The 24233-nt window shown below is 40.4% G+C and overlaps 1 protein-coding gene across 1 annotated transcript; it reads right to left on the bottom strand.

Annotated features, from left to right (window-relative positions):
- Positions 1 to 841: 841 nt before the first annotated feature.
- On the bottom strand, positions 842 to 5597 carry LOC118455087 (uncharacterized). Its single transcript, XM_035912891.2, has 3 exons — positions 5177 to 5597; positions 1178 to 1294; positions 842 to 1101 (listed from the first exon to the last, which is right to left on the bottom strand). Exons 1-3 carry the CDS (start codon positions 5553 to 5555, stop codon positions 1001 to 1003), a joined length of 597 nt encoding a protein of 198 aa, XP_035768784.2. The 5' UTR covers positions 5556 to 5597; the 3' UTR covers positions 842 to 1000.
- Positions 5598 to 24233: the final 18636 nt, after the last annotated feature.

Below are 24233 nucleotides of genomic sequence, written 5' to 3'. Positions count from 1 at the left end.
AGTTTACAGACTCTAGCCATCAGCTCTCATACTTACTGGTGAAGCAAGTCTGTGGTTCAGTTTTTAGCAGACTTAGCTAATGTGATCTGCAAAGTAAAACATAAAAGTGGCAACAAGCATGGATGACACTGATATAGCTGCACAGGCTGTAGCAGCTCTTAAATACTGTATTTTCTTCAGTTGCTAAAGAAGACTTCTTTGAGATCAGGTCTATAACTTTGTACAGATACATTAATCCTAAAACTGTAAACAGGATCAGGTGCTCAACCTAGATTTTTATGGGTTTTTGCTCATTTAAAGTAGAGCTTTTCGGACTTTTACTACTAGCAAGATAATATCATACAGTCCATAAGGGGACTGTATCAACATGAAGTATGGCAGGACATTTTGTTACCTATCCCCAGCGACAAGCTTATCTGTATTACCATCTTCAATTCTGGTGTCTACCATTTCCTTTGTCTTATTTAGCTAGTTCACACTCACTCCGTCAGACGTCTCTCCAGTAGAACAGACATATTTGGAGTATGGGTCACAACAAATGTGCCGTTAAAACATGTGCAAGAAAACACAGAAATGTTTTATTCCAATTTTTTAGTAGCTTAATGGCAGAATTACCTGAAGTTTAATTGAACATGAAAACAAAGAATAGGAACAAATCTGAAAGCAAAGAGGTTTTTTTTACTTACTTCAAGATGTGAGGGCCAAGGAGAAACTTCATCCTTTCACACTGAATCAACAGTCAACTGACAAGAGTCACATAACACTACTCGGACACAATGGACACAATGCTTCCACACAGATACCATCTACCCACTTTAAGTCTCATGTGTTGTGGTATTATTCACTTTTCAATCTATTTACATGTGCAGTCACTTTTTGTTGTGCCAACATTTGTTGTTTTGAATGAATGAAGAATAAAACTACATACTCTTAATTGATCAGTAACAAAAGAATACAGTTCTTCTATTTGTAATCAAATTTCATTATCAGACACTTTTATCTAACATTCATTTGCTGCTTCTACTGCTCTTCCATCTCTTTCTTCCTCTTCCTCGTCTTGCTCTTGTTTTTGACTTGAAGTTGGTTTATTTCCAGAAGAAGCTGAAATATGACAATCAACCAGTCATTATGCAGCGTAACAAACTGACTGTCACTGGAGCTTTGTGTTGCATTGTACCTTTTGAGTTCTGCTGAGCTTTGCTCCCTACATAGTAGAGCCAGAAGAAGGCTGTGATCAAGGCGAGGACGGGCAGAGTCCTCATGAGATAAGTGAATATTTCTTCCTTTGGAGCTTCTGAAATTCATCGACAGAGGCATCTGATCAGGTGCACACAGGTTATACACAGTCCACAGGCTGTAGTGAGTTTTGTGGATTTATGACTTGTTGTAGGTTTTCCCCACACTTTTGAGTTTGTTAACCACATTTGTAGTTTTGTTCCTTGGTTGTGGGTTCCCTTTTGTGATCCCTGTCTCTCTGGTTGTGTCCACATGTCTGTTTGGTTTGTCTGTATTCCGTCTCCCTAGCTGTCTGCTGTCTGTGTTATTTCCTGTTTTATGTTGGCAGTCACTTGTCTTGTTTGCATCGTGTTCTGTTTCACTTCCCCTTGAATCATTTAGTGTGTTCAGTTCAGTTGTGTTTCCATATGTCCACTTCCCCTCATCATCTGCTTGTGTATGTATTGTCTCCCTTTATCCCTCAGACCGTTAGTCACCCTGATGTCCCCAATTCCTAATGTTCTAGTATAGTCTCCCAGTATTTGATGCTCCTGCTTTAGGAGCATCAAATACACTTTTACACTGTGGGCCATATGGTGCCCACTTAAGTGGGCCCGACTAGTGAAACTCTCCTTCCTGTCAGTGTAAAGAAGTTACATATTTAACAGTTTTTCTACATACTGAAGAAAATGCTGCTGTTGAAAAGGAAGAAAACAGTCAGCATGAGACTTAAAAACGTCATTGCCCAGACTGTTGTTGTTGTTTTGTTTTTTGAAAACAAAAAAACAACAGAAATGTCTATAGTAGAAAGTGAAAAAGAGAAACAATCAATCAGTTTGAGCGGAAGCACGAGCTCCAGCAGCTCTGAGGAAAAAAGATACATTTGCTTATTTTGTGCAGAATATTCCCACAACTTCAGCAGCTGCACATATTAAGCTGTGATCGTCACCAGGTAACGTGGGCGTGTTTCCTAAATCAGCAGGTTTTAAACAGCTGACAGGTGAACAGGATGTATGCAGGTAAACCCGACGGTCAGTCGAGCTCATCGGTTGTGTTGTGAGGAAAATCTCGGCCTGTTATTTATGTTACAGAAAGACACGGGCACGACGACAGGTGGAAGACTTTCTGATTTAATTTTTTTTTAACATAATTTCATTGTTGTCTGAGGATAATATTGATACGTGTCTATATTTGCATGAGCTGGAGATGGAGACCTTTCTTGGTCAACGTCATTAATCTTGTCAAACTGCAGGAGATGCTGACAGACAGAGAAGACTATTCAGTAAAAAATCCAACATCTGCTGCACGGAGAATGGACTGTGTAAACAGATCTAACCAGCTAGGATAAAAACCAGTTAACCTGGAACACCGGCTCACGTCTCTTTGTGTCTTAGGAATGTCTGCTGCCCTTCCTTCTTTTACATAATGGTGTGATCTAGTGATGTGCGATACCGCTGATTTCCTTTCCGATCCGATACCAAGTAATATTCAGGGTGGTATCGACGATACTGATCCGATACCGATACTTTGTACAAAAACTTATTTTATTTGTTGTATCTCAAATTATAGCGTCATAATGATTACAGGACATCAGATTACTTGTTCGTATCACTTAATAATGCAGAGTTCATCATATAGAAATAAAAAATCTGAAGTTGTGCACTATTTGAACACCTTGCCTGGCTGCAGCACTAAAGGACTCCGTGAGAGACGTCTGTCTCGCCCTAGCAGCACCTGTCCCTCTCCTCCTCTTCAGTTTGTCTCAACATACGCTCGTCATATTCTGTGATATGATTTACTCTGAGGTGTTTGTCAAGGTTAGTGATGTTGCAGCAACACCTCACTTTTTTGCCACATGTATCGCAAACCACGTCTCAGCTGTTTGTGGAGATAAAATACATCCGCACAATCACGCTCAGCCATTGTTGTGAGTGCGCACGCCAAGGGGCTGCGAGACATTTATACAGCCATATTTTGCACATGACTATGAAAGGCGGAAGAGGAAGTAGTTCCTTCGAATGTAGACAATCCGAATGTTATAGTTTCTTTCCACTGTGTTCCTGTTAATGATAAACTACAAATTTACCCTAAATTACTAAAATATCGATATTTTAATGTGAGAATCGATTCTAGAACATAAATGACTGGTATCGGAGGAATCGATATTTCAGGATCGATCCGCACATCACTAGTGTGATCTCTGCCTTCGCATGTGATTGGCCGCATGGTGTGCCCATTAAAATAAAGTCCTACCCCTGCCTGCACGGTTTCTCAGCAAGGCTGAAGATTAGCTCCAACATAACGACGGATCTTTAATAACAGATATATAAAATTATCTCCCAGGCCGGATGTAGCCCACAGGCCGTACATTTGACACCCCTTTTATATTTTTTATATTTTTTTATTTACTTGTTGGCCAAATAAAGGGCTTGTCCTTTGTTCACTATATCCACTCCTGTGCATTTTAGGTCCATACCACTCATCTCTTCACAGTGTTGGGAAGGTTACTTTTAAAATGTATTCCACTACAGATTACAGGATACATGCCCCAAAATGTATTTTGTAACGTATTCCGTTACGTTACTCAATGAGAGTAACGTATTCTGAATACTTTGGATTACTTATATACTTATATATTATCATGCTTTTTACAACTAATGAATGTACTATTGCTGTGATTTATTACTGTTACTGAAGGTTATTCGCCATACCAATACCAACTGGATTTTTAAATCTTAATTTTGCAGCGATCTTGTATAGAAAACTATTCTGCGCATATATAAAACAGGCCCGCGGCTCCGAACCGTAGTAAAGGGACCTCTGACTAATACGTCAGGTTTTGTGTCGGGCTCGCAGCCGAAAACTAGCTTTACTTTGTCTGGATCAACTTTGCTAGTGAGAGACAGAGAGAGGCTTTGAAAGGCTGCTCCAACAGAACTTATTTTTTCAGAGGAAAACATGAACACAGTGTACAGTCGAGTCTTAATAACTTACTTACAACTGGGCTCGTCAGGCTCTCTTCTTGGCTGCAGCCGTTATTATTATATTTACATGCCTCCAGCTCCCGTTTCTGCTCAATGACAACTCTACTTTTCCACTCCCCCTTTCTCCCTCCTCGCGCTCACAGACACATCACAGGTATGGCAGTCCATTCTCCCTGCAGCACAGACTACGCTGCCCATGAGGCTACATTCTTTAGGGCCATGCCTGTAACACTCTGCCTATTGTCTTCATATTAAATAATTTTTTTGAAAAATAATTTTTAAAAATATTTCTTCACGTCAAGCGATGTGACATCAGGGCAAGTAGAGGTGACATGGGCAGTGAGATTGAGACACAGGCATTTGAGCCTCTTTAATGCATGTTTTGTTTGGGTTTCCACCGGCGTGGAATTACCAAAAATAGAGAGGGCACAGCCTAACATATGAGACAGGAAAAGAATCCATTTAGTTCAACAAAGTAGCTGTATTCTGACTACCACCTTTTAAAACGGTAACTGTAACAGAATACAGTTACCCATATCTTGTATTTTAAATATGTAACGGCGCTACATGTATTCTGTTACTCCCCAACACTGCCTCTTCACAACTTGACAAATAATGAACTTAATTTTTGCTATCCTGGTTCCACAGCAGTTTTGTGCCATTTTAAAAATCTACACAATCAGACATTTGCATATGGGATTATGAACCACCATCGTCTTAGTGCACGGTTTGCTAATCATGTGAGAGTAGATGTATAACACCGCTGTTGATTTGTGAGTGTACATTCATATGTTTTAGTGAAACATTACTAATAACGTTCGAGACACAATCAGTATTTTTTTTAAAATGATGTTTGCTCATAAGACCTGATCATGTCTCGGTAAACCTATATATATATATATATATATTTAAATATATAGACAACCCAGTGGCTTACATAAACATGTATGTCAGCATTCTGGTGATTTGTCACCTACCTCGAGCAATATGCTGATCTGTGTTGTCATCTTTCTTCACTTTTTTCACTTCTTCACGATTTCTTTTGTCTTTCTTTTTTTTGGCTTTAACCGTGACGAATGTCCCACTTGTTCCCATCTTCTTGACTGTGATGACTGTCCCATTTCCTTTAGCCTCAGCTAAAGATGGTATCTCCACAGTCACCTTGCAGATGTACGTCCCTGAATCCACTATTCTAACACTTGAGATATTCAAAGATGAACATTTCTTCTCTTCCTTTTTCAGAGACGCATTAGGCTGATCTTTCCTAAATTCTGTTTGATTTTTAAGCCAGTTCACTCTCAATCTTTCAAACTCCCCTGTCCAGCAGCAGGTGATGCTGACTGTCTCGCCCTCCATGACAGAAACATCAGGACTCTGGGTCACAACAAGTGTGCCTGATGAAACACCTGTAAGAGACAAAGTGGAACATAATATTGTAAGTTATTTAAAAATAATATAAAGTAATGATTGCACATTGGAAATAAAGATGACATGACAATAATTTTTGTCAAGGGCAGCAGATGAAGACTGTGTGGAACAGAGGACCTAAATCCAGACAAAACAAATCATGGAAACAAACTTAGTATTAACTGAAAGCGAGTCGTTTATTATGGCTGATGGAGAAATACAAAGCAATGCACAAGGTAACCAAGCTGAGAATAAACAATAACTTAAACTGGGAAAACTAAAAATAAACATGAAAAACCCTAAACGTGAAGCTGGATACATGGACACCAGGAACATGGAGACACGGTGCAAAAGACAACAGACGACTTGACAATGAACAAAAGGAAGACAGAATACTTAAATACACAGAAGGGTACTGAGGGAAGTGGAAGCACCTGGCAAACACAGCTGACACAAATGAGCATGATCCCACAGGGGAGGCAAAACTGAACACACTGAACATGGAACACCAGACTGTCAAAATAACATAGGAAACATAATGAGATGTAGACATAACAACACAAACTTGACGATATGACATGGAAAACGCAGACATGAAACACATAACAGACTGGGGAGACTGAATGATACACAAGGAGAGGAACACGGAAAGCGATACGGGGAACGAGGCACAGGAATAACTAAAAATCATGCATAGAGGACAAGAGACAGAAAACGACACATTAACAAAGGAGCATGGATGAAACTTTAACTAAACAAAACCTAACTGACATACTTATAGTAACACTAGAACTTAGCGTTACGGTAATACATCATAAGAAACATACAAAATGAACTCAAAATGCTCGGTCATACACCCAGCTTCCTGATAACTTTTAGGTTGTCTATCTATCGTTTCAAAAACCTTGAATCAATATAACTTCTTCATTCAAAGTCTAAGTCAGAAATCTATTCGCTCTCCTTTTAACTGTTGTTTGATGTCCATAAGTTGGTTAATGTGGTTCACTATATGTTCAGTCACTTAACACTTCCTTCATGTGAACTCAGCTAAACTTCACTCAGTTTCCTGCTCAGAACTAGCCATGCAATGTAAATTTGTCATAAAATGAAAGTGATGGGCTTAAAAATGCATAAAAGCACTTAGATTCAACTATGTCTATATTTCGCTATTTTCATTAAGCTTTATGTTTAAGCAGGTCCCCCTTTTTTCTTTTATCTCGTCCAGTTCCTGTGCATTATAAGTAGGATGATTAAAGGATGCTAAAAATTAATTCTGTATAATCTGAGTACTTTTAGAAACTTTAGTTTTCAAGTTATGTGAGAATTCCATGAAAGCTTAGTATCCATTAGATTTTGATTATGCCCAGAAATCTAGCTTTGGTTTATTTTTTTATTTATTTTCTCAAGTTAATTTAAAAATGTTAAAGTTTTTAAAGTTTGCATCTTTAGAATCACACATAATCCTACATTAATATTGATGTTTTTACTCACACCAAGATGAGAGGGCATGGAGGAACAAAAGTAGCAGACGGCCCTGCAGAAGACTCATCCTCGTACAATTCACCGTTGAATACTGATACTTGTGACAACTTCCCTTGAGAGTCACAGATATCACCTTTGTTCCCCACCCCCACTACCCCAAGATGTAATTTAGGTTTTTTTTAAACAGTTATGTCATTTCCTTTACTCAATCAAATTAATATTTTCTTATGCAAAATTCAGTACATAAGAAAATATTGTCAGTGTTGTCAAAACTCAAACACATGAAAAGAAAAGATTCCCCGGAGCATTAGATTAAAAGTCACAGGCTAGAAAATGTAATACAAAAGTAACACCATTAAAACTGTTCTTTAATTAGTATTAATAAAAAAAATGAGACAGCTATATGGCGCTGTATTTAGTAAGATCATGTTCTTTAGCATATTTAAAGTGTTCGCAAACACATGTTGAAAACACTTTGCACCGAAATAACTACCAGACTGTTTCTGTTTTACCCTGCGCAATTTATCTCATATTTACGGTAAGTGGTAAGTTTATTTAAACTGTATAATGTTTTCATTAGTCTTTATGGTCGTTAATGTAGGTAGTACACAGGAAACATATAGAACACAATGAATAACTGGGTACGTTGTCCCATGTCACGCATCAGGTATTCAGAGTGTGTGGGAAAATAAAACTCTACATGGAGACCTGATGGTGAAGAAAGTGTCACAATTATTTGGTACAATAAGTCTTTATGCAGAGAAGTGCAAATTTAAAACATAAAAAGATCTTTTCATACTTTTCATATAATTTTATGTTAAATTTGTGTCTTTCCTATAGAGGCTGTGGTCATAGGACAAAGCCAGCTGTCCTGTGGCTACATCGCTCAGCTGGTTCACGATCAATACAGAAGGTAAACTGAAACTTCCAGACTTGTTCCCATTGTATGTTACTTGTCTTTAATAAAATATTAAGGCACTATGTAGCATACTTCTGAATTTAATTTAATATATCCCTGTTGTGCCATTTTCTCGTCCATTTATCAACTAGAAAAAAGAAAGAAAAGCCCAACCCTGTCCCTCAGAATCTCGAAAATGAGCAGCAAAGAATTTTTTAGCAGCAGTCATGGATATTACTTTTATTTTTGTTGCTAGAAGGGACAAGAGAGGGATGGTAAAATGAAAACTGCATCCAAGACAGAAACAACACAACTTCAGACATGCTAACGGGAAGCTACAGAAGAACCCAAAGTGATGTTAAAACTGAGCGTATGCTGAGCTGAGTCTTGCTTCCAGAGCCTCATCTTCAGCACTTAACAGAAGTACTGATGAGTTGGGAGTCCAGTAGCCTTGTAGCCTTCAGTCCTACTCTTACATATAAATAAAGTAGAATCACTATGGTAATTGCTTTGAAGTCTCTTTGGGCTAAAACTGCTTTGTGTTTGTGATGGCATGCCACACATGGTAAGCTCCACACCTCACCACCAGTTGATTCACTTTAGTTTAATTTACAGTCACTACTTATTTACTTACTTACTTATTGTTCAATATTGTTTCTTTATTAAATGTATTTGTTTTTCAATCACACCTTCCAATGTTTATTCAATTCAATTCAATTCAATTTTATTTATATAGCGCCAAATCACAACAAATGTCGCTTCAATGCGTGCACACATATTAACCTTGCAAGGTCAAAGTTCTGTTTTATGTTATATTAATACATCTTTCTTTGTTTGAGTTACCTGGGAGTTGGCTTCTCCTCCTGTCTGGCAAAAGGTGTGGCAAAGGGCTGGGAGAGCTGAAGTACCACTGACAGCCAAATTGGATTGCACCACATGCTTCATGGCCGGGGGGGTGTTTGATGTTTGTTTAATTGTTTTGTATTAGTTGGGGCAGCCATCTTGTTTTCCCCCGTGTGTGTCATTTGGTTTAGCTAAACCAGTATTTAAGTTCCCCGTGTGTCATTTCAGCAGGTCAGTTTATCTTATGTTTGTTTGAGGTTTTGTTTATTATTATCTTGAGTTTAGTCTATTGAGTTGACCTCTTTTATTGGCCTGCCTGTTTAATTTTTGGCTTTGTTAAATATATTTTCATATTTTTGGGTCAATAAAACCCCCTTCTTGAATTAAAACACCTGTGTCCTTTATGCTTTACTGCTTGGTCCCTGACAGTGTTGTTGGTTTATGTTTATCCTCATTGGGATTGAGATTTCCATCAATATGTGTAGCCCCAGGTTTTACTATTAACTGGTAATTATGTGACAATGCATTTCAGGTCATGTTATGGAGTAACGTGAAAGTAATGGATCGAGAAGTAACAAATTACTTTCTCTGGTGATTAATTAAGTAACGTACTGTGATATCTTTAAGAAAAGTAACAAGTGATGTGTAATACATTACCTTAAAGTATTTAAAAGTAGAAAGGGAGGCAGAGCCTTCAGCTTGCAAGCCCTCTTCTGTGAATCAACTTCCACTTTGGATTCAGGGAGACTGACACCCTCTCTATCAAGGCCAAGTGGCCAGCGTGCAAAGGCTTTTCCCCATAGAAGACTCAAAACACAGCTCATAATTTTCAGACAAAACTTTATTTAACACAAGGATCAATAAGGTCAAGGTGTAGCAAAGAAAGAACGTCACAGGAGCGGGAGCCACTGCAATAGCGGGAGAAGATGAGTTACTTCCAGAGCTCAGGTTGAAAATAAGTATGATTGCAAAAGGAGTGAAAGAAGGTTTGCTTATTTTTAGCAGTGTGACGCAAGACCATAGAGAGGGTGGTTCCCCTAGTGAGTGGCTGAGAGATGGAACTTGTAGAACGAGATGTTTGACCTTTGCTTTCCATTTCCAGAGCTAAGGTATGTTGCAGCAACCAGACGGGCAGACGGAGATTTCAGACTTATTAAAGGAATTCCACGAAGACCTGAGGTAAGAGGAAGAGTAGTTGGCAGGTAAGTTTGTGACAGGCAGTGAGACAGGAAGAAGGACCAGCATCAGAGAAAATCTGGTTCTTAACAGAGGCGAGTTAATGTTGATCCAAAGGTGCAAAAACTGGAAACACAGAGAGTGCAGTGTTACTGGCCCTACTTCTGCTGGAGGTTTCTTCCTGTTTAAAAGATTTTTCCTTCCCACTGTCGCCAAAGCGCTTGCTCATACGGGCTTACGTGATTGTTGGGGTTTGAATTAATTTGAAAATCCAGTGAGTTTACTGTAATACTGATTTGCATTTTTCAAAACATCCTACCAGACTAGGTAGTTTTAGGGTAACGTGTTCTTACTAACATGTTTCTGATCCATTTGAACAAAAAGTGTCGTACAACAGAAGGTGAAGAGTAAATTCCATAGCATACAATCATAGTGCAGCAAAGTTCAAGATAGTCTGTATATGAGTCCCCTTGAAACTGTAGCACTATTGGGGAACTTTCATGAACATTAAACAACAATACACACTTCCTACTGTTAAGTGATAACAAATGGAAGTTGTTTCTTTTCGTATTCATAAAGACTCTTATTTAGAGTCTTTATAAATACATTTGGTAGAATGTAGTTTAATGTCTACCAAACGGAAGTGGCCTAGTGCTCTCCTCTGGCCTGTCAGTGTGATGACAAACAGGAAGACCTTTAGCCACAAACCACTAAGTCACCACGAACATTACACACGCCATGCAACATGCATGTTATGCCCATATATCCTTAATTCTTCCATCTTTGTACATAGTATATAGTAATTCTGTATTTTGTCTTGTAGTTTGTCCTCCAGCTTGCACTGGAACGGTTCGCAGCCAAGTGTGAAGCGGTGGGAATGAGAATTAGCACCTCCAAATCTGAGGCCATGAGCCTCAGAGGGAAAAGTGTGGAGTGCCCACTCTGGGTCAGGGACAAGTTCCTGCCCCAAGTGGAGGAGTTTAAGTATCTCGGGGTCTTGTTCACTAGTGAGGTGAGGTGATATGAGGTGCTCCGGGCACATCATACCGCACTGCTAAGTACACTGCTAAGCAGTATCCTATTACACATTAATACTCAAATATACTCACATATACATACGCAGAGTATACTTTCATTCAATTCAATTCAATTCAATTTTATTTATATAGCACCAAATCACAACAACAGTCACCTCAAGCCGCTTTATATTGTACAGTAGATTGTACATGCCATCCATGCCCTCTATATATGTACAGTATATATAGGTATATATGTGTGTGTGTATATATATATATACATATATATATATAGTCAAAGGAGCTTGCAACTTGAAGACGTTTCACCTCTCATCCGAGAGGCTTCTTCAGTTCTAAGGTCAAATGGTGGGGAGTCCCAGATATAAACCTGGTGGGAGTGTCCGCCCGCAGAGGGACAATGATCCTCTAATCGCCTGAGCCAAGGTGTGAAACTGGGTGTGGGTCCCAATCAGCCAGAGTTTCAGGTGAGTTCATTGTGAAACCTGGCCCCACCTTATCATGCGAATTCCTGAGGTCAGATGGCCCAGGATGTGAGTGGGCGTTAAGGCGTCTGGGAAGGGATCTCAAAACTGGATTATAGATGGCAGACAGTTGGTGTCGTTAACCACCGCCTCTGTTCAAAGATGGTCGCTCACAGTGGACATAGATGCTTCTTTCACTCCTCTTTCAAACCATCTGTCCTCTCTGTCCAAAATGTGAACATTGGCATCCTCGAAAGAGTGTCCTTTATCCTTAAGATGCAGATGAACAGCTGAGTCTTGTCCTGTGGAGGTGGCTCTTCTCGATAGAGAAGATAAATATATCTATCTATCTATATATATATATATACTCTGAATAACTACAAATATTCTCATTTTGACTGTATAAATACATTACAATAGGAATGAACAGGTTATAGTACAAAAAAATTAAATTTAAAAAAATTGTAAAAGCAGGGTGTTTTTTGCTGTTAGACCATCCATTATGGCATCATCCTTTTATGAAGGCAGTGAGACTTTTAGCTTTTCAGGAAGATCCCCCTCACCTCTACCCCCACCCTCGCATTACGGTCTAGACTCTTGACCCATAGACATTGCTTTTAATGAGAAGTGGAAATGAATGTGGTGAATGCGAGGTGCAACAGTGGGATTTTGAAATGGTAGACATCCATGACATCAGCGGAGGAAGGAAAAAGGTTCAAATAACAGCAATGAAATGTTTGCCTTAAAGTCAGTTTTTTAATTTTTTTATTTAGCTAATTCTGATTGGTTTGACAGAGGAAGGACTGCTTTCAGGTAGCTGATATAAAGAGTTAAAACAAGAGTATAAATAGTCAGCACTCTTCCTGGTTGGAGCTTTGCTAAGGTTCTTTTTAGAAGGTAACACAACTCCAGTTTTAATTAGAATTGAGTACCTAACTACACTATACTACACTATAATCAATGAAGGCCCAGAGAGTCTCATGATGTGAATAACTCAACTCACATGAATCTGTTAAGAATTGAAATTTGTCCTTCTTACATAACACATATATGGTTGTATTCAACCTGCTTTCTCTAACTCCTTTCAACTTTGACTTCAATTGTGACGAGCTGCATAGTAGAAAAATAGAAACACTGAAGAAAATTGTTTCTCTTTGTGAATCTGTTATCTTGATATGCGTCTTCCCCTCTGACTATCTTACCCTACTTGTCGCACTAATGTAATGTTTGAGTGTGCTGTGCTGAATGTAGCCCTGAATGCAATTGTGCACACAGCAAACAGAACAGCGGTGTCAAGTGACAACAGGCATACAGAAGCGCGTAGCCGAAAGACACATTGAGACTAACTGAAGCTCATAGTAAATGGTGTAAACATAATTTTGGCCTGAATAGACCTCCACAGACCGACATCTAGCAGAACGCAACGGCCAAATCAGATGAAGAGCATCAACACCACAGAACTAAAGCCGTGCTGACACACAAGCAGCTCTTTTTCAAGTTAACTTTGTCCCAGCTGAAATGCAGTTCACAGTTCAAAAGGTGCATCACATTCTGTCATATGCTCAGTTTACACAGAGAGTGGGCTTACGGATATAATTTTGTCACAAATATAGTTCTCATAGCTGCAGCAAGAGACTGTCATGACATTTACACCTTCTTTTCCCCTCTGGAAATATTTATTATGCCTACAATAAGCTATTGGAGATGATTGTGTCTCTTTTAACATTTTTTGTGAATGAGTCACAGCAGTGGGTAAATGTGAACACTTTCCACCTACCAGCTGCCCTTTCAACAGCAGTTTACAGCTGTTTTTAAATGGTCCTTTTATGGTAAGAAAAAGGATTCAGCAGAGTGCTTTATACATTTCATTGTGCTTAATTCACTGAATTCAGGTAATTCTCATTTTCAGTGATTTATAGCCTCCTTCTTTGGATTGTGTTTAGCATAGATACTGTGAAAAGAATTTACACTCTTCAGTTTTTGTTTTTAAATGTGGGTATTGGCTGTTTAACCACAGGATGTTTCAACACTGCCAAGGGCTAAAGTTGTTGCAACAAGGAAGAGAGTGTTCTGCTTCTCAGCTTAAAAGCGAAACAGTTTTGAGACATTAACTTTCAGTATACACAAGATAGTTCCACAAGCATGGGTTTATATTTTATATGGGTTTATAACTATTATATGAAGGTATTTTCTTTTCTACTGTATCTACATCATATATTTTATTGCAATCAAGTACAAGTATTTCGGCGGACCTATTTTCAATATTTTGCAATTGTTGTCACTCTTGATTCTGTGCACAATGCATAAATATCTTCCTTTAGAACATGAGCAGATTTTGTGGTGGGGTTTCTGAGTTGTCAAGTTTTTCTGGAGTTTAAACATCCTCTATTAGAGGATGTTTAAACTCCAGAAAAACTCCTCTATTAGAGGATGTTTAAACTCCAGAAAAACTTGACAACTCAGAAACCCCACCACAAAATTCCTGCAGCTTTTACTGCCATCTAGTGTAGCATGCCTTCACCTTCACTGCGGTACAGCAAATTATTACAATAGCCAGAGTGTTATGGTACTGCTGTGGCGTACTCAAGTTGCAGTTTCAGTGACTATTATTATACCACGTGAAGTAACCACAGTGGCAAAAGATGGTTGTCAGAAATTTCAGAAGTATTACAGTCAAGGAGGACTTTAAGATGAAAAGCTATTATGAAGTCTGCGTTCATCCAAATGTTCCCTCAGTTATTGTTTTGATGACTGCCGAACATGTCAATGAGTTTTCCATTAATTTGTCCTAATAGGGTGCGATGAGGGAGTAGCACAGCATGAGTATTGATACTTTTGTTAGTGTTCTGAAAGACTGCATAGCCTAACATCAGGCCTTTTATCCCCATTGATCTTAACATACCAGTCAGCAGATTTACTGATGATTTACTCCCATTTGCACATCGTGCAGCCCTGAATGACAGTAAACCACAATGGTGCTTCGATTCTTTCAATAGTAGACCTCGCTGATGACACCACTACAGTAACCATGTAAGTACTTAACTAAACACATAAGAGGACTTATCTGACTACAAATAAAGGCAAGTAGATTTACTTTACTTTATTTACTCAAGTATTTAAAAAATATACACCTGGATAGTGCAGTGGTATCATTACTGTCTTCGGAACAATAGACCAGGCTTAACAAATTCAGTGTCAGCTGTTTTGGTTGGGTCGACTACTGGAACAAGGTGTATATTTACAAGGACTGATAATATGAAGTTGGTTAAATGCTACTATGCCAGCCAACCCAACAAGAGAGGTTATATATGTGAGAACTATAGATGAGTAGAAACCGAACATCCAAAATGGCCAAGAAGCATCCTTTTAGCTCAGCAACATCAGCTGAAACTACTATCTAAGCTAGAGATCCCGAGGCTACAGCACAGTGGGACCAACAGTGACCATTATAAATATCATGAGGCAACCTGGCCAACCATCCCAACTACCAGTATCACTGAAACCAATGAGCTCATAAAGGCCACTGCTACAGAAATCCCAGAAGCAATTACATATAAGATCAAAGATGCATATAGACGAAGCCCCTGTGGGCTGCAAGCCACAATCAGGGAAATCCTGAAGGATGTTCGTCGGTTTACTGAAGTGCCGAAGGGTTTGCAAATTTATCTGTTTTGATTTAGCCTCAGAACGTCAATATACAATAGTCAAAAAGACCCAAAGATCCTTTGCATCAGTGGCCATGCACTCAGCACGGCCTTGTAAGCCATGTCCTGTGGATGCCAGTTTATGGTCTACAGAGACCTCTTGTGGACATTCTGAAATATTGCTTGTGATGAATGAACTACCCCAGCAGAAGGTGATGCTATTGTTATTTATGTAGTTATTCACAACTTTGCTAGTTTACTACACACACGCAGGTGTTCTGTCCATAGTATGCACGTGATGTCAGACCTTCTGGGACACGCCCACCTGTCGGTCAAAAACAGTAGTCAGGTCTGCCCTCAAACCATCCTCTGAATGTCTTTGAGATTAACTTAGTCTAAATGTCACATAGTTGCTCTGCTATCAGATTCACTCATCAATGTTTATTTGCAGCTACCAGAAGGACCCAGAGTACAGAGTACCTCCCTTACAGGTCAAATTGTGTAATAACCCCTTCTGTCAGTGGCAGCTTCTTTAAACTGTAGGAATTATTTGCAGTATAAAAATACTCAACTCTCATGGCATGACATTCAAGTAATAAATTAATACTACTGGACCTTTCTGGTCGAAGTCCAAGTCAACAAAAGATAAGATTTGTGTTTGGTAGTTGGTTTAAGCTAGATATGTAGCCCTTAACTTTGCTTTAATGATAAGCAATTTCTTGTTCTTCACCTCCCACACAGCGCCATTATTTTACCCATCTAGAGTGAAAATACATCTAGCTGTCTGTACTTTGAAAGCTTGCATCCTGGCAGCAGTGTTAGGTGATGGATTCTCTACAAGTTACATGTAGAGGTCACCGAACTGGAGCTCTGGGAGAGACGTTGCTATTTTCAGGGATTTAAATAAAGCTGCTGGGGCAGAATATGGATCGCAAGTCTACAAAATTCATAGTTTCTCTTCATTTCTCCATTTTTTTCTCCATGGATAGATGATCCAAGTAGTCTTGGCTAGACAAACAAAAACAACCTTTTTGTCCTGGAGTAGATCTGACAGTCCACTGATTGGTTGTCACAATGGAGTAATGTTTTACCTGCCAGGGTAGTCACTTGACTGAAAACTATAGATTAATGACAGTTAACCAAACTTCTTTACTGCTGCAGTTTTCTGTAAAAAGACTAAGGCCACACTTGTATACCCCCACATTTCAGCTGGTGGACCTAAGAGAAGACCACAGCAACCTCCCAGAGAAAGAAACACCTAAGATCACAAAGGCAGACATCCAACAATTAGTGTCCTGAATTAAGAACCAGGACCTGATGATCCATACCTATTGGCTGGATCTGAAGGGCTGAAGGGCTGAACAAGCTAATGGTACACCATGTTTGCCTAGAGACACAAAGAGGGCTGCCAGACTGGCTAACACAGGACAGAACAATCATAATCATGATGGATTCCCACAAAAGTACAGCATTATCAAACTCCCAGCAGATTGCCTGCCTCTCCACAACATGGAAGCTCATCTCATTGCATTGTAGCAATCAAGATGAACATGATCACATCTCCGAAAGGCACTGAAAATAACAGCAAAGGGTCAAAACAGCAGCTCCTGGTGGATAGAGCTCTAAGGCCAGGCAGACCAACCTGAGCATTACCATCAACTACAAGAACTCAATACCCTATAAATGGTTACTGGGATGCTTTGCTTTGTATAAGGCTAATAGTGTGCCAACAACATTGATCAGGAACTCAGTGGGACTGTGGAATACAACACTGGAGGCCAACTCGAAGGCAGTGACACAAGTCACCATCAAGTATGGAATATACCAAGATGATGCACTGACCCCGTGGCTGTTCTGTAAGGACTCAACCTCCTAAAACCATCTCAACACTAAGAGTGAATACAGATATAGATTCAGCAGTGATTTAGGAGTGGAGTGGCATCAGCCACCTCCTGTAAATAGATGACATCAAGCTCTATGCCAAAATTGAGTGAGACATCAACCGCAACCTCGAGCAAACCACTAGTCTGAGAGCATGGTACTCTAATGGGGTATGATGTGCTATGAGGTTTTAAAGATAATATAGGAGCTGATTATTTGAGACCTTGTATGTGATGGTATTTTCAATTCTGGACTTCAAAGGGTGTCAAAGAAGAGTTGTCAATTTGGGAGAAATGTGCTCTTTTGTTTCTAGTCCCTGTCAGTACTCTTGCTGCAGCATTTTTGATGAACTGAAGGCTTTTCAATGATTTTTAGACATCCTGATAATAATGAATTACAGTAGTCCAACATACAAGTAATACATTTATGAAGTAATTTTCAGCATCACTCTGAGACAGGATGTTTCTCATTTTAGAGATATTATACAAATGGAAGAAAGCAGTCCTATGTATTTGTTTAATATGTGCACTGAAGGACATATCCTGGTCAAAGACGACTACAAGATTCCTCACAGTGTTACTGGAGGCCAAGCAGGGGCGATTTGAGGTTCAAACTTTTAGTGGGGCCCAGCCAAAATAATGACAGCAAAGCCTAGCTGCAACTTTATTTAGATAAAGTCATTCACAATGAATCCTTCAGTAATTTTTGTTTTAAACAAACAACTTTCATTTTAAACAACTATTTGTAACTTTTGTCACTAGACTGCTTTATTAGTCTGCACCACTTCTTCAAAAAGTTAAACAGAATGTGAACATTTCCAAACATAGAAAATAAAGCTCAGTCTTAGTCTTATAAAAAAGAAATCCAGAAACTTGTGAACAGAGATTAAAAATATATAATTTAGTGACAGTACTATTCACTCTTTGTAGCTACAGTGAGCCTGTTTTTCACTGCAGAGCTGTAGCGGGGCGTGGTCTGCGGCGCACCTGAACACCATCCCCAATCACGCTTCGCCGGCTTAAAACAGAATGAACTGGGTTCTGTTGTTGTTGATGTGTGTAGGCTGTAGCCAAAAAGCTGTAGTGTGTAAGTTGGCAGCCGCAATAAAGTGTGAACATGTGGTCGGGTCGAAACTTCGGTTGGGCCGAAACCAGTGCCCCAATCCTGGGTTTTGGCACCACTGCAAATGATGCCCCACAGACTTTACCACATGTTCGCACTTTTCAGTACACTTCTTTATTGCGGCTGTTGCGTTACACACTGGGCTGCACCTTTTCAGTGGATGCACATATTATTCACATAACTGCCATGAATTTCTTAGTTCTGCCAAAAAAGTGATTCCAATGCTAAACATTTGTTCTCCATGACCTTTCTGCCAGCTAACTTGCGCCCCACCTGTCAGAATTCTGAGCCCCACTAGTGGGGCGTGCCACAAACTTTGAGAACTACTGACATAGAGGCAGTTCACCAAATCATCAAGCACTTAAAGAAGCATTTAAGTGCCACCACTGCATGCCAAATATCCTTGGGCAAGATACTTAGAAACACCTTAGAAAAAAGTGCTTGTGGGAATGGGTGAATGTACAAGTTATGTGAAGCACTTTGAGTGCTCAGATTGAGTAGAAAAGCACTATATAAGAACCAGTCCTTGTGGAACTCCATAATTAACCTTGTGAAGGGTCAGATTTTATTCACATTTTTTATTATTAGGAAATACGTCACTTTTTCTTGTTAAGATTTAAGATTGGATGGGCCCCATGTGATTTTCTGTTTTTTAAGTGGGCCACAGTACTCTTGACTTTGGGAGTGGCTAGTGTACAGGAACATCTGTGCTAAATATCGACTAGAAGTCCCCAAAGCTCCAATGGGAGACAGCACCAAAGGGGGGGTTCAGAAAACCAGGGCTAAGGTCATTTGGGCCTTTGAGTTCCAGAGAGGCAAGCAACTGCTGGCCAACCAACCAAACATAATCGTGGTTGACAAGATGTGCCAATGCCAGTGGACAACAACAGGAAGAAGGAGCATGGGACAATAGAGAATTATCAGGAACTAAAGTAACAACTGGAGCAGACGTGGCCCAAAGTGGTCCCAGTGGTTATAGAAGCATTATGAGCTGTAATTTCCAAAGTGGAAGAGGGGCTCAAGCGGATTCCAGGTACTGGACGAGACATCCTGAACAGTCTTGTCATATATACAGCTAAGATACTGCACAAGACTTTCAAACTCACAGTCCTCTGGTAGAGGACCTGGGCTTGAGGGACTTGCTATACCTTCAGCTACACCAACTAGGTTAACCAAAGGAAATCAACTGAAGTAACTCAGTTTCCTGGGCATGTCCTTCCTTTTTTCATAGAAGTAGAAAACTGTATCTTCTACGAATTGAGTGTTGTACAACCACAATATATTTTGATATGATAAAACATATATATCAATGTTTTGATAGTTTATTGTTTTTGAGAGCTAAAGTTTGACTGAATAAAAGTCTGTTATTTTGCCCTGTTTGCCTTTTGGATGGGACATGGTCCCTGGGCACTAAAATGGTCCCTGGGCAGTAAAATAAAAAAAATTATTCTGTTCATTTAGAGTCAGTATTTTCATCATTTTCATCACTCATGACAACAATTAGTTCAGGCCATGGATCTGGTCTACTTGCACAAACAGAGCAACATAAAATGTTTGTGGTTAAGTGTCAAGAGGATTCTTGTGACGTATACAGTACATCGGGGAAACCAAACAATCTCTGGCTGAGCAAATCACAGGCCACAACTCTTTCATCTATTTACACCTACAGTCTAAAGCCACTTCTTCAATGATGATGATGTACACATGGACCGGGAGCTCCCTGGACTGGGAGGTTCCTTTTTTGATCCCAGAAGGGAAAAAATAAAAATAGTACAGTAGCCTAAAATAAATGAAGTTAAAGAAAAAGGGTCACAGGCACTTAGTAAGGGTCTTATACTATGAGAGACTGCAAAAATATATATGCACAACAAGAGAGAACTGTGAATTTCATTGATAACTAATATGTACACCATAAATTTAAGAAAAACAGCTGCATGAAAGTATAATGGAAATATATGTGGATTCAAACCCAATGTCAGCAGACACAGAATACACAACCACTGGATCACTAAGAGTAAAGTGAATAATGACTGCACCTCCAAGAACTCGGCTGTTAAACTCCTTAAGTTTGCAGATGACACCACCATCATTGGACTCATCAAGGATGGTGATGAGTCTGCATACCAGCAGGAAGTTGAGTGGCTGGTACTCTGGTGCAGTCAGCACAATCTGGAGCTGAACACGCTTAAGTCTATAGAGATGACGGTGGACTTCAGGAGACATCCCTCAACACTTCTCCCCCTCACCAGATCAGACAGCTCGGTGTCGACTGTGGAGATCTTAAAGTTCCTGGGTACCACCATCTCCCAGGACCTGAAGGAGACCAACATCAACTCCATCCTCAAAAAGACCCAGCAGAGGATGTACTTCCTGAGACAACTGGGGAAGTACAGTCTTCCACAGGAGCTGCTGATCCAGTTCTACACGGCAATCATTGATTCTGTCTTGTGCTCCTCCATCACAGTCTGGTATGGTGTAGCCACTAAACAGGACAGGCGCAGACTGCACTGGACTGTACGGGCAGCAGAGAAGATCATCGGCGCCCCCTGCCCTCCATCCAGGACCTGCACCTCTCAAGAACCAGGAAACGGGTGGGGAAAATCATCACAGACCCCTCCTGAGGTTATTAAACGCTCTGAGAAAATCAGTACTGCACTACCTAACATCAGGGCTTTGATGTGCATTGAGTTTTTCCTTTTCAGTCACCTTTTTCACTCACTATGTTTTACTAGACCTCTCTGCATTGAATCGTACTTGTTATTAATCTCTGTCTCTCTTCCACAGCATGTCTTCTATCCTGTCTAACTTCTCTCACCCCAACCGGTTGCAGCAGATGGCCCCGCCCCTCCCTGAGCCTGTTTCTGCCGGAGGTTTCTTCCTGTTAAAAGGGAGTTTTTCCTTCCCACTGTCGCCAAAGTGCTTGCTCATAAGGGGTAATTTGATTGTTGGGTTTTTCTCTGTGTGTATTATTGTATACAATATAAAGTGCCTTGAGGTGACTGTTGTTGTGATTTGGCGCTATATAAATAAAATTGAATTGAATTGAATCTAAACATACCAGCCAGCAGATCTACTGATGCTGCTGCCCACGTGCAACACAATAAACCATGCTTTGGTGATTACACCACTATAATAAGATTTATAACTGATGCAAGACAACCTGCAGAGGAAGAGACCCAATATCTGGTCAAGTTTGTAGAAAACACACAAAACAGGTCATGGACTGAGACCTAATCAGTGAGAGGCTGGTTTACTAACAAGAGTTTTTTTTAGAAGGACTTTGTGTGGACTTCAAGAACTTTCATTGTCAGGCTTGTCCATACTGGCAAACATGATCTACGAGCTCTAACATTATTTTTGAAAGTTTTAATCATTTGTCAAAGTACTCTAGAGGGATGCTTGCTCAGATAATGTTCTTGTAAAGTTAGAAGTTAAACCAAGACGTGATGCTTTGAGGGTAGCATTCTGAGGATGTTTTGAGAATGCTGATAATGTGCACTTTATAACATGCTCTGTGGTGTCAAATCTAACATTTTTATTTTCAAACTGGCAGACATCTGGGGACTTTCCGTGTAGTCTTTGCATGTTCTACCTGTGCCTATGTGGGTTCTCCCTTGGTCCTCCACAGTCCGGAGACAAACATTGACTGATGCAAAAAATGCCATAGGTCGAGGTCCAGAAGCTGGACACCTGCTGCCTGCCACGTCGTCGCCACACGCCACTCAGTGGCCAGATGCCAGATGGCTGATGCATGTCACCTGCCACACTGCTGCCCATCACACTGTAGCTTTATGCCGGACAGCGGAACCTGCCGCCTGTTACGCTGTCGCTGAATGCTGGGCACCTGCCGCTGGACACCTACCGCCTGCCACGCCATCGCGGGACTCCAGACAGCAGACACTGGACACCTATTTTCCCCCAGAGACTTTCAATTATCACCAGTGTTGGACCACCTAAATTCCTTTGGTTCTGTCAACACAGTCCTCCTGCTGGCGAGCTTTTAATGCACATCAAGGTAATCAGGATTATGTGTGCTCACTCCTCTGCACTCCTTTGCTCTGTTCGTGGGGCATCCACGTACTGAGCTGCACCAGCTCCCCACTGGCAATGTCCAGTTTGTCAGTAGCTCAGACACCTGCTGCCTAGCACATAGGACGCTAGACACCTGCTGGACGCCAAATCTTAGAAGCCAGACTCCTGCCACTTGCCACACCATTGCCAGACACCTGCAGGTTGCCAAGCCATCACCAGATGCCAGACACCAGATGCCAAACGCCAGATGCCAGACACCATATGCCAGATGCCAGATGCCAGATGCCAGACGCCATACGCCATATGCCAGATGCCAGACGCCAGATGCCAGGCGCCATATGCCATATGCCAGACGCCGGGCACCTGCTGCCTGCCACGCCGATGCCAGACGCAGGACAAAAGCCGCTTGACACCTGCTGCCTACCACAATGTCGTCTGATGCCAGATGTTGGACTGCTACTGCCTGCCACGCATTGCCGCTGGATGATGCATGCTGATGGCTGCCACATGCTGATGGATGCCGGGCAGCAGACACCTGTCGTCTGCCACGCCATTGCTGGATGCCGGACGGCCAGACACTTACTCCGGACACTAGATGCTTGACACGGAGACCTTCCATTGTCACCAACGTGGGACCACCTAAGTTCCTTTGCTTCTGTCAACTCCAGCCTCCTGCCTTGCCACCTGAAAGGGTTCATCTCCATTGCCGGCCACCTCCACCCGCCTGGGTCAAGTTAGACTCTAGAGCTTCAGACTTTTCTTTGTTCTGTTCCAGTGAATTATGTTGGTCTCGTTACTCTTGTTTTGTCCCTTCTGAGTTCCCAGCTGTCTCCATTTTCCTGATTACCCTGATGTGTGTATTTATTGTCCCAGTCTACCCTTGTCCCTGGCAGGAATGTCAGTTCATCTCCCTACATGTATCTCACCCATGTTCCATGTTACTAGTTATTTCCCAATTGAGGGTTGTTGTTAGTATGAGTCTCCTTTTGTCTTTTGTTTTTTTTAATTGTTGTTTGATTTTCAATCAGCCTTAACAGACAGCTTGGTTTTGCCAATCTTGTCTCAGATATATATGTATATATATATATATGTGTGTGTGTGTGTGTGTATATGTGTATGCCAGCTGGGTGCCTGTGATCAGGTACCCAGCTGGGATGATAAGTTGGCCAAAGGAGGAGATAGAAGGCACTGACATCAAGACAAATAAGCTCCTGACTATCCATGGAGTGTTACACCCCAAGTCCAAGTGAGGCTGTACGCTAAGGGGAAGGAAGGAGGCCGGGGACTGGTGAGTGTCAGCACTACGGTTCAGGATGAGACAACAAACATTCACAAAGTAAGATGGCCCCAACCAACCGTGTGCTCAGTGAATATCTCAGGCAGTAGAAACCCGAGGAAGAGGAGGCACCATCATGGAAGGACAGGGAATTAGGCTGGTGAAACTGTTGGGGATTCAAAATTTTAAAATTAAAGGCACACTGAACCAGCATGGCTATCACAGCATCTTGAAGTGACATGCCATCCCATCCAGTTTGCATTTAGTTGGACCATCATTTACTTTTCAACAGGACAATGACCCCAAAAGCTCATCTAGAGAATGCCAAGAGTGTGCAAAGCAAAGGGTGGCTATTTTGGAAAATCTAAAACATGTTTTGAGTTATTTTAGACTTTTTTGTTTGCTACATAATTAGGTGTTCATTCATAGATTTCATGCCTTCACTGAGAATCTACAATGTAAATAAAGAAAAGAAATTAAATGAGAAGGTGTCCAAACGTTTGACTGATATATATATATATATATATATATATATATATATATATATATATATATATATATATATATATATATATATATATATATATATATATATATATATATATATATATATAGTTTACTACCAGAGGAAGTAAACAAAAATAAAATTCCCGGAGATGTCGTTCCTCTTTTCATAGAAGAAAAAAGGATCAGCTAAGAGCTGGGTGTTACCATTGCAGTTGTGTTTGTCATTTTTTCTGTACATTTATTCATATAAACGTGAAATAGATATTAC

Source organism: Neolamprologus brichardi, chromosome 3 (genome assembly GCF_056152115.1).
Source record: "Neolamprologus brichardi isolate AB-2024 chromosome 3, ASM5615211v1, whole genome shotgun sequence".
NCBI lineage: Eukaryota > Metazoa > Chordata > Actinopteri > Cichliformes > Cichlidae > Neolamprologus > Neolamprologus brichardi.
The sequence above is the reverse complement of the archived record's forward strand: the minus strand, read 5'-3'. Positions and strand labels throughout refer to the sequence as shown.

Bases quoted from the DNA above. Each gene is read 5' to 3' on its own strand.
- LOC118455087 (XM_035912891.2), bottom strand. From the start codon at position 5,555: ATGGAGGGCGAGACAGTCAGCATCACCTGCTGCTGGACAGGGGAGTTT. The intron at 1,295-5,176 runs GTAGGTGACAAA...GATGAATTTCAG, and splicing joins AGATCAGCATATTGCTCGAG to AAGCTCCAAAGGAAGAAATA. The intron at 1,102-1,177 runs GTACAATGCAAC...GTCATATTTCAG, and splicing joins AGCTCAGCAGAACTCAAAAG to CTTCTTCTGGAAATAAACCA.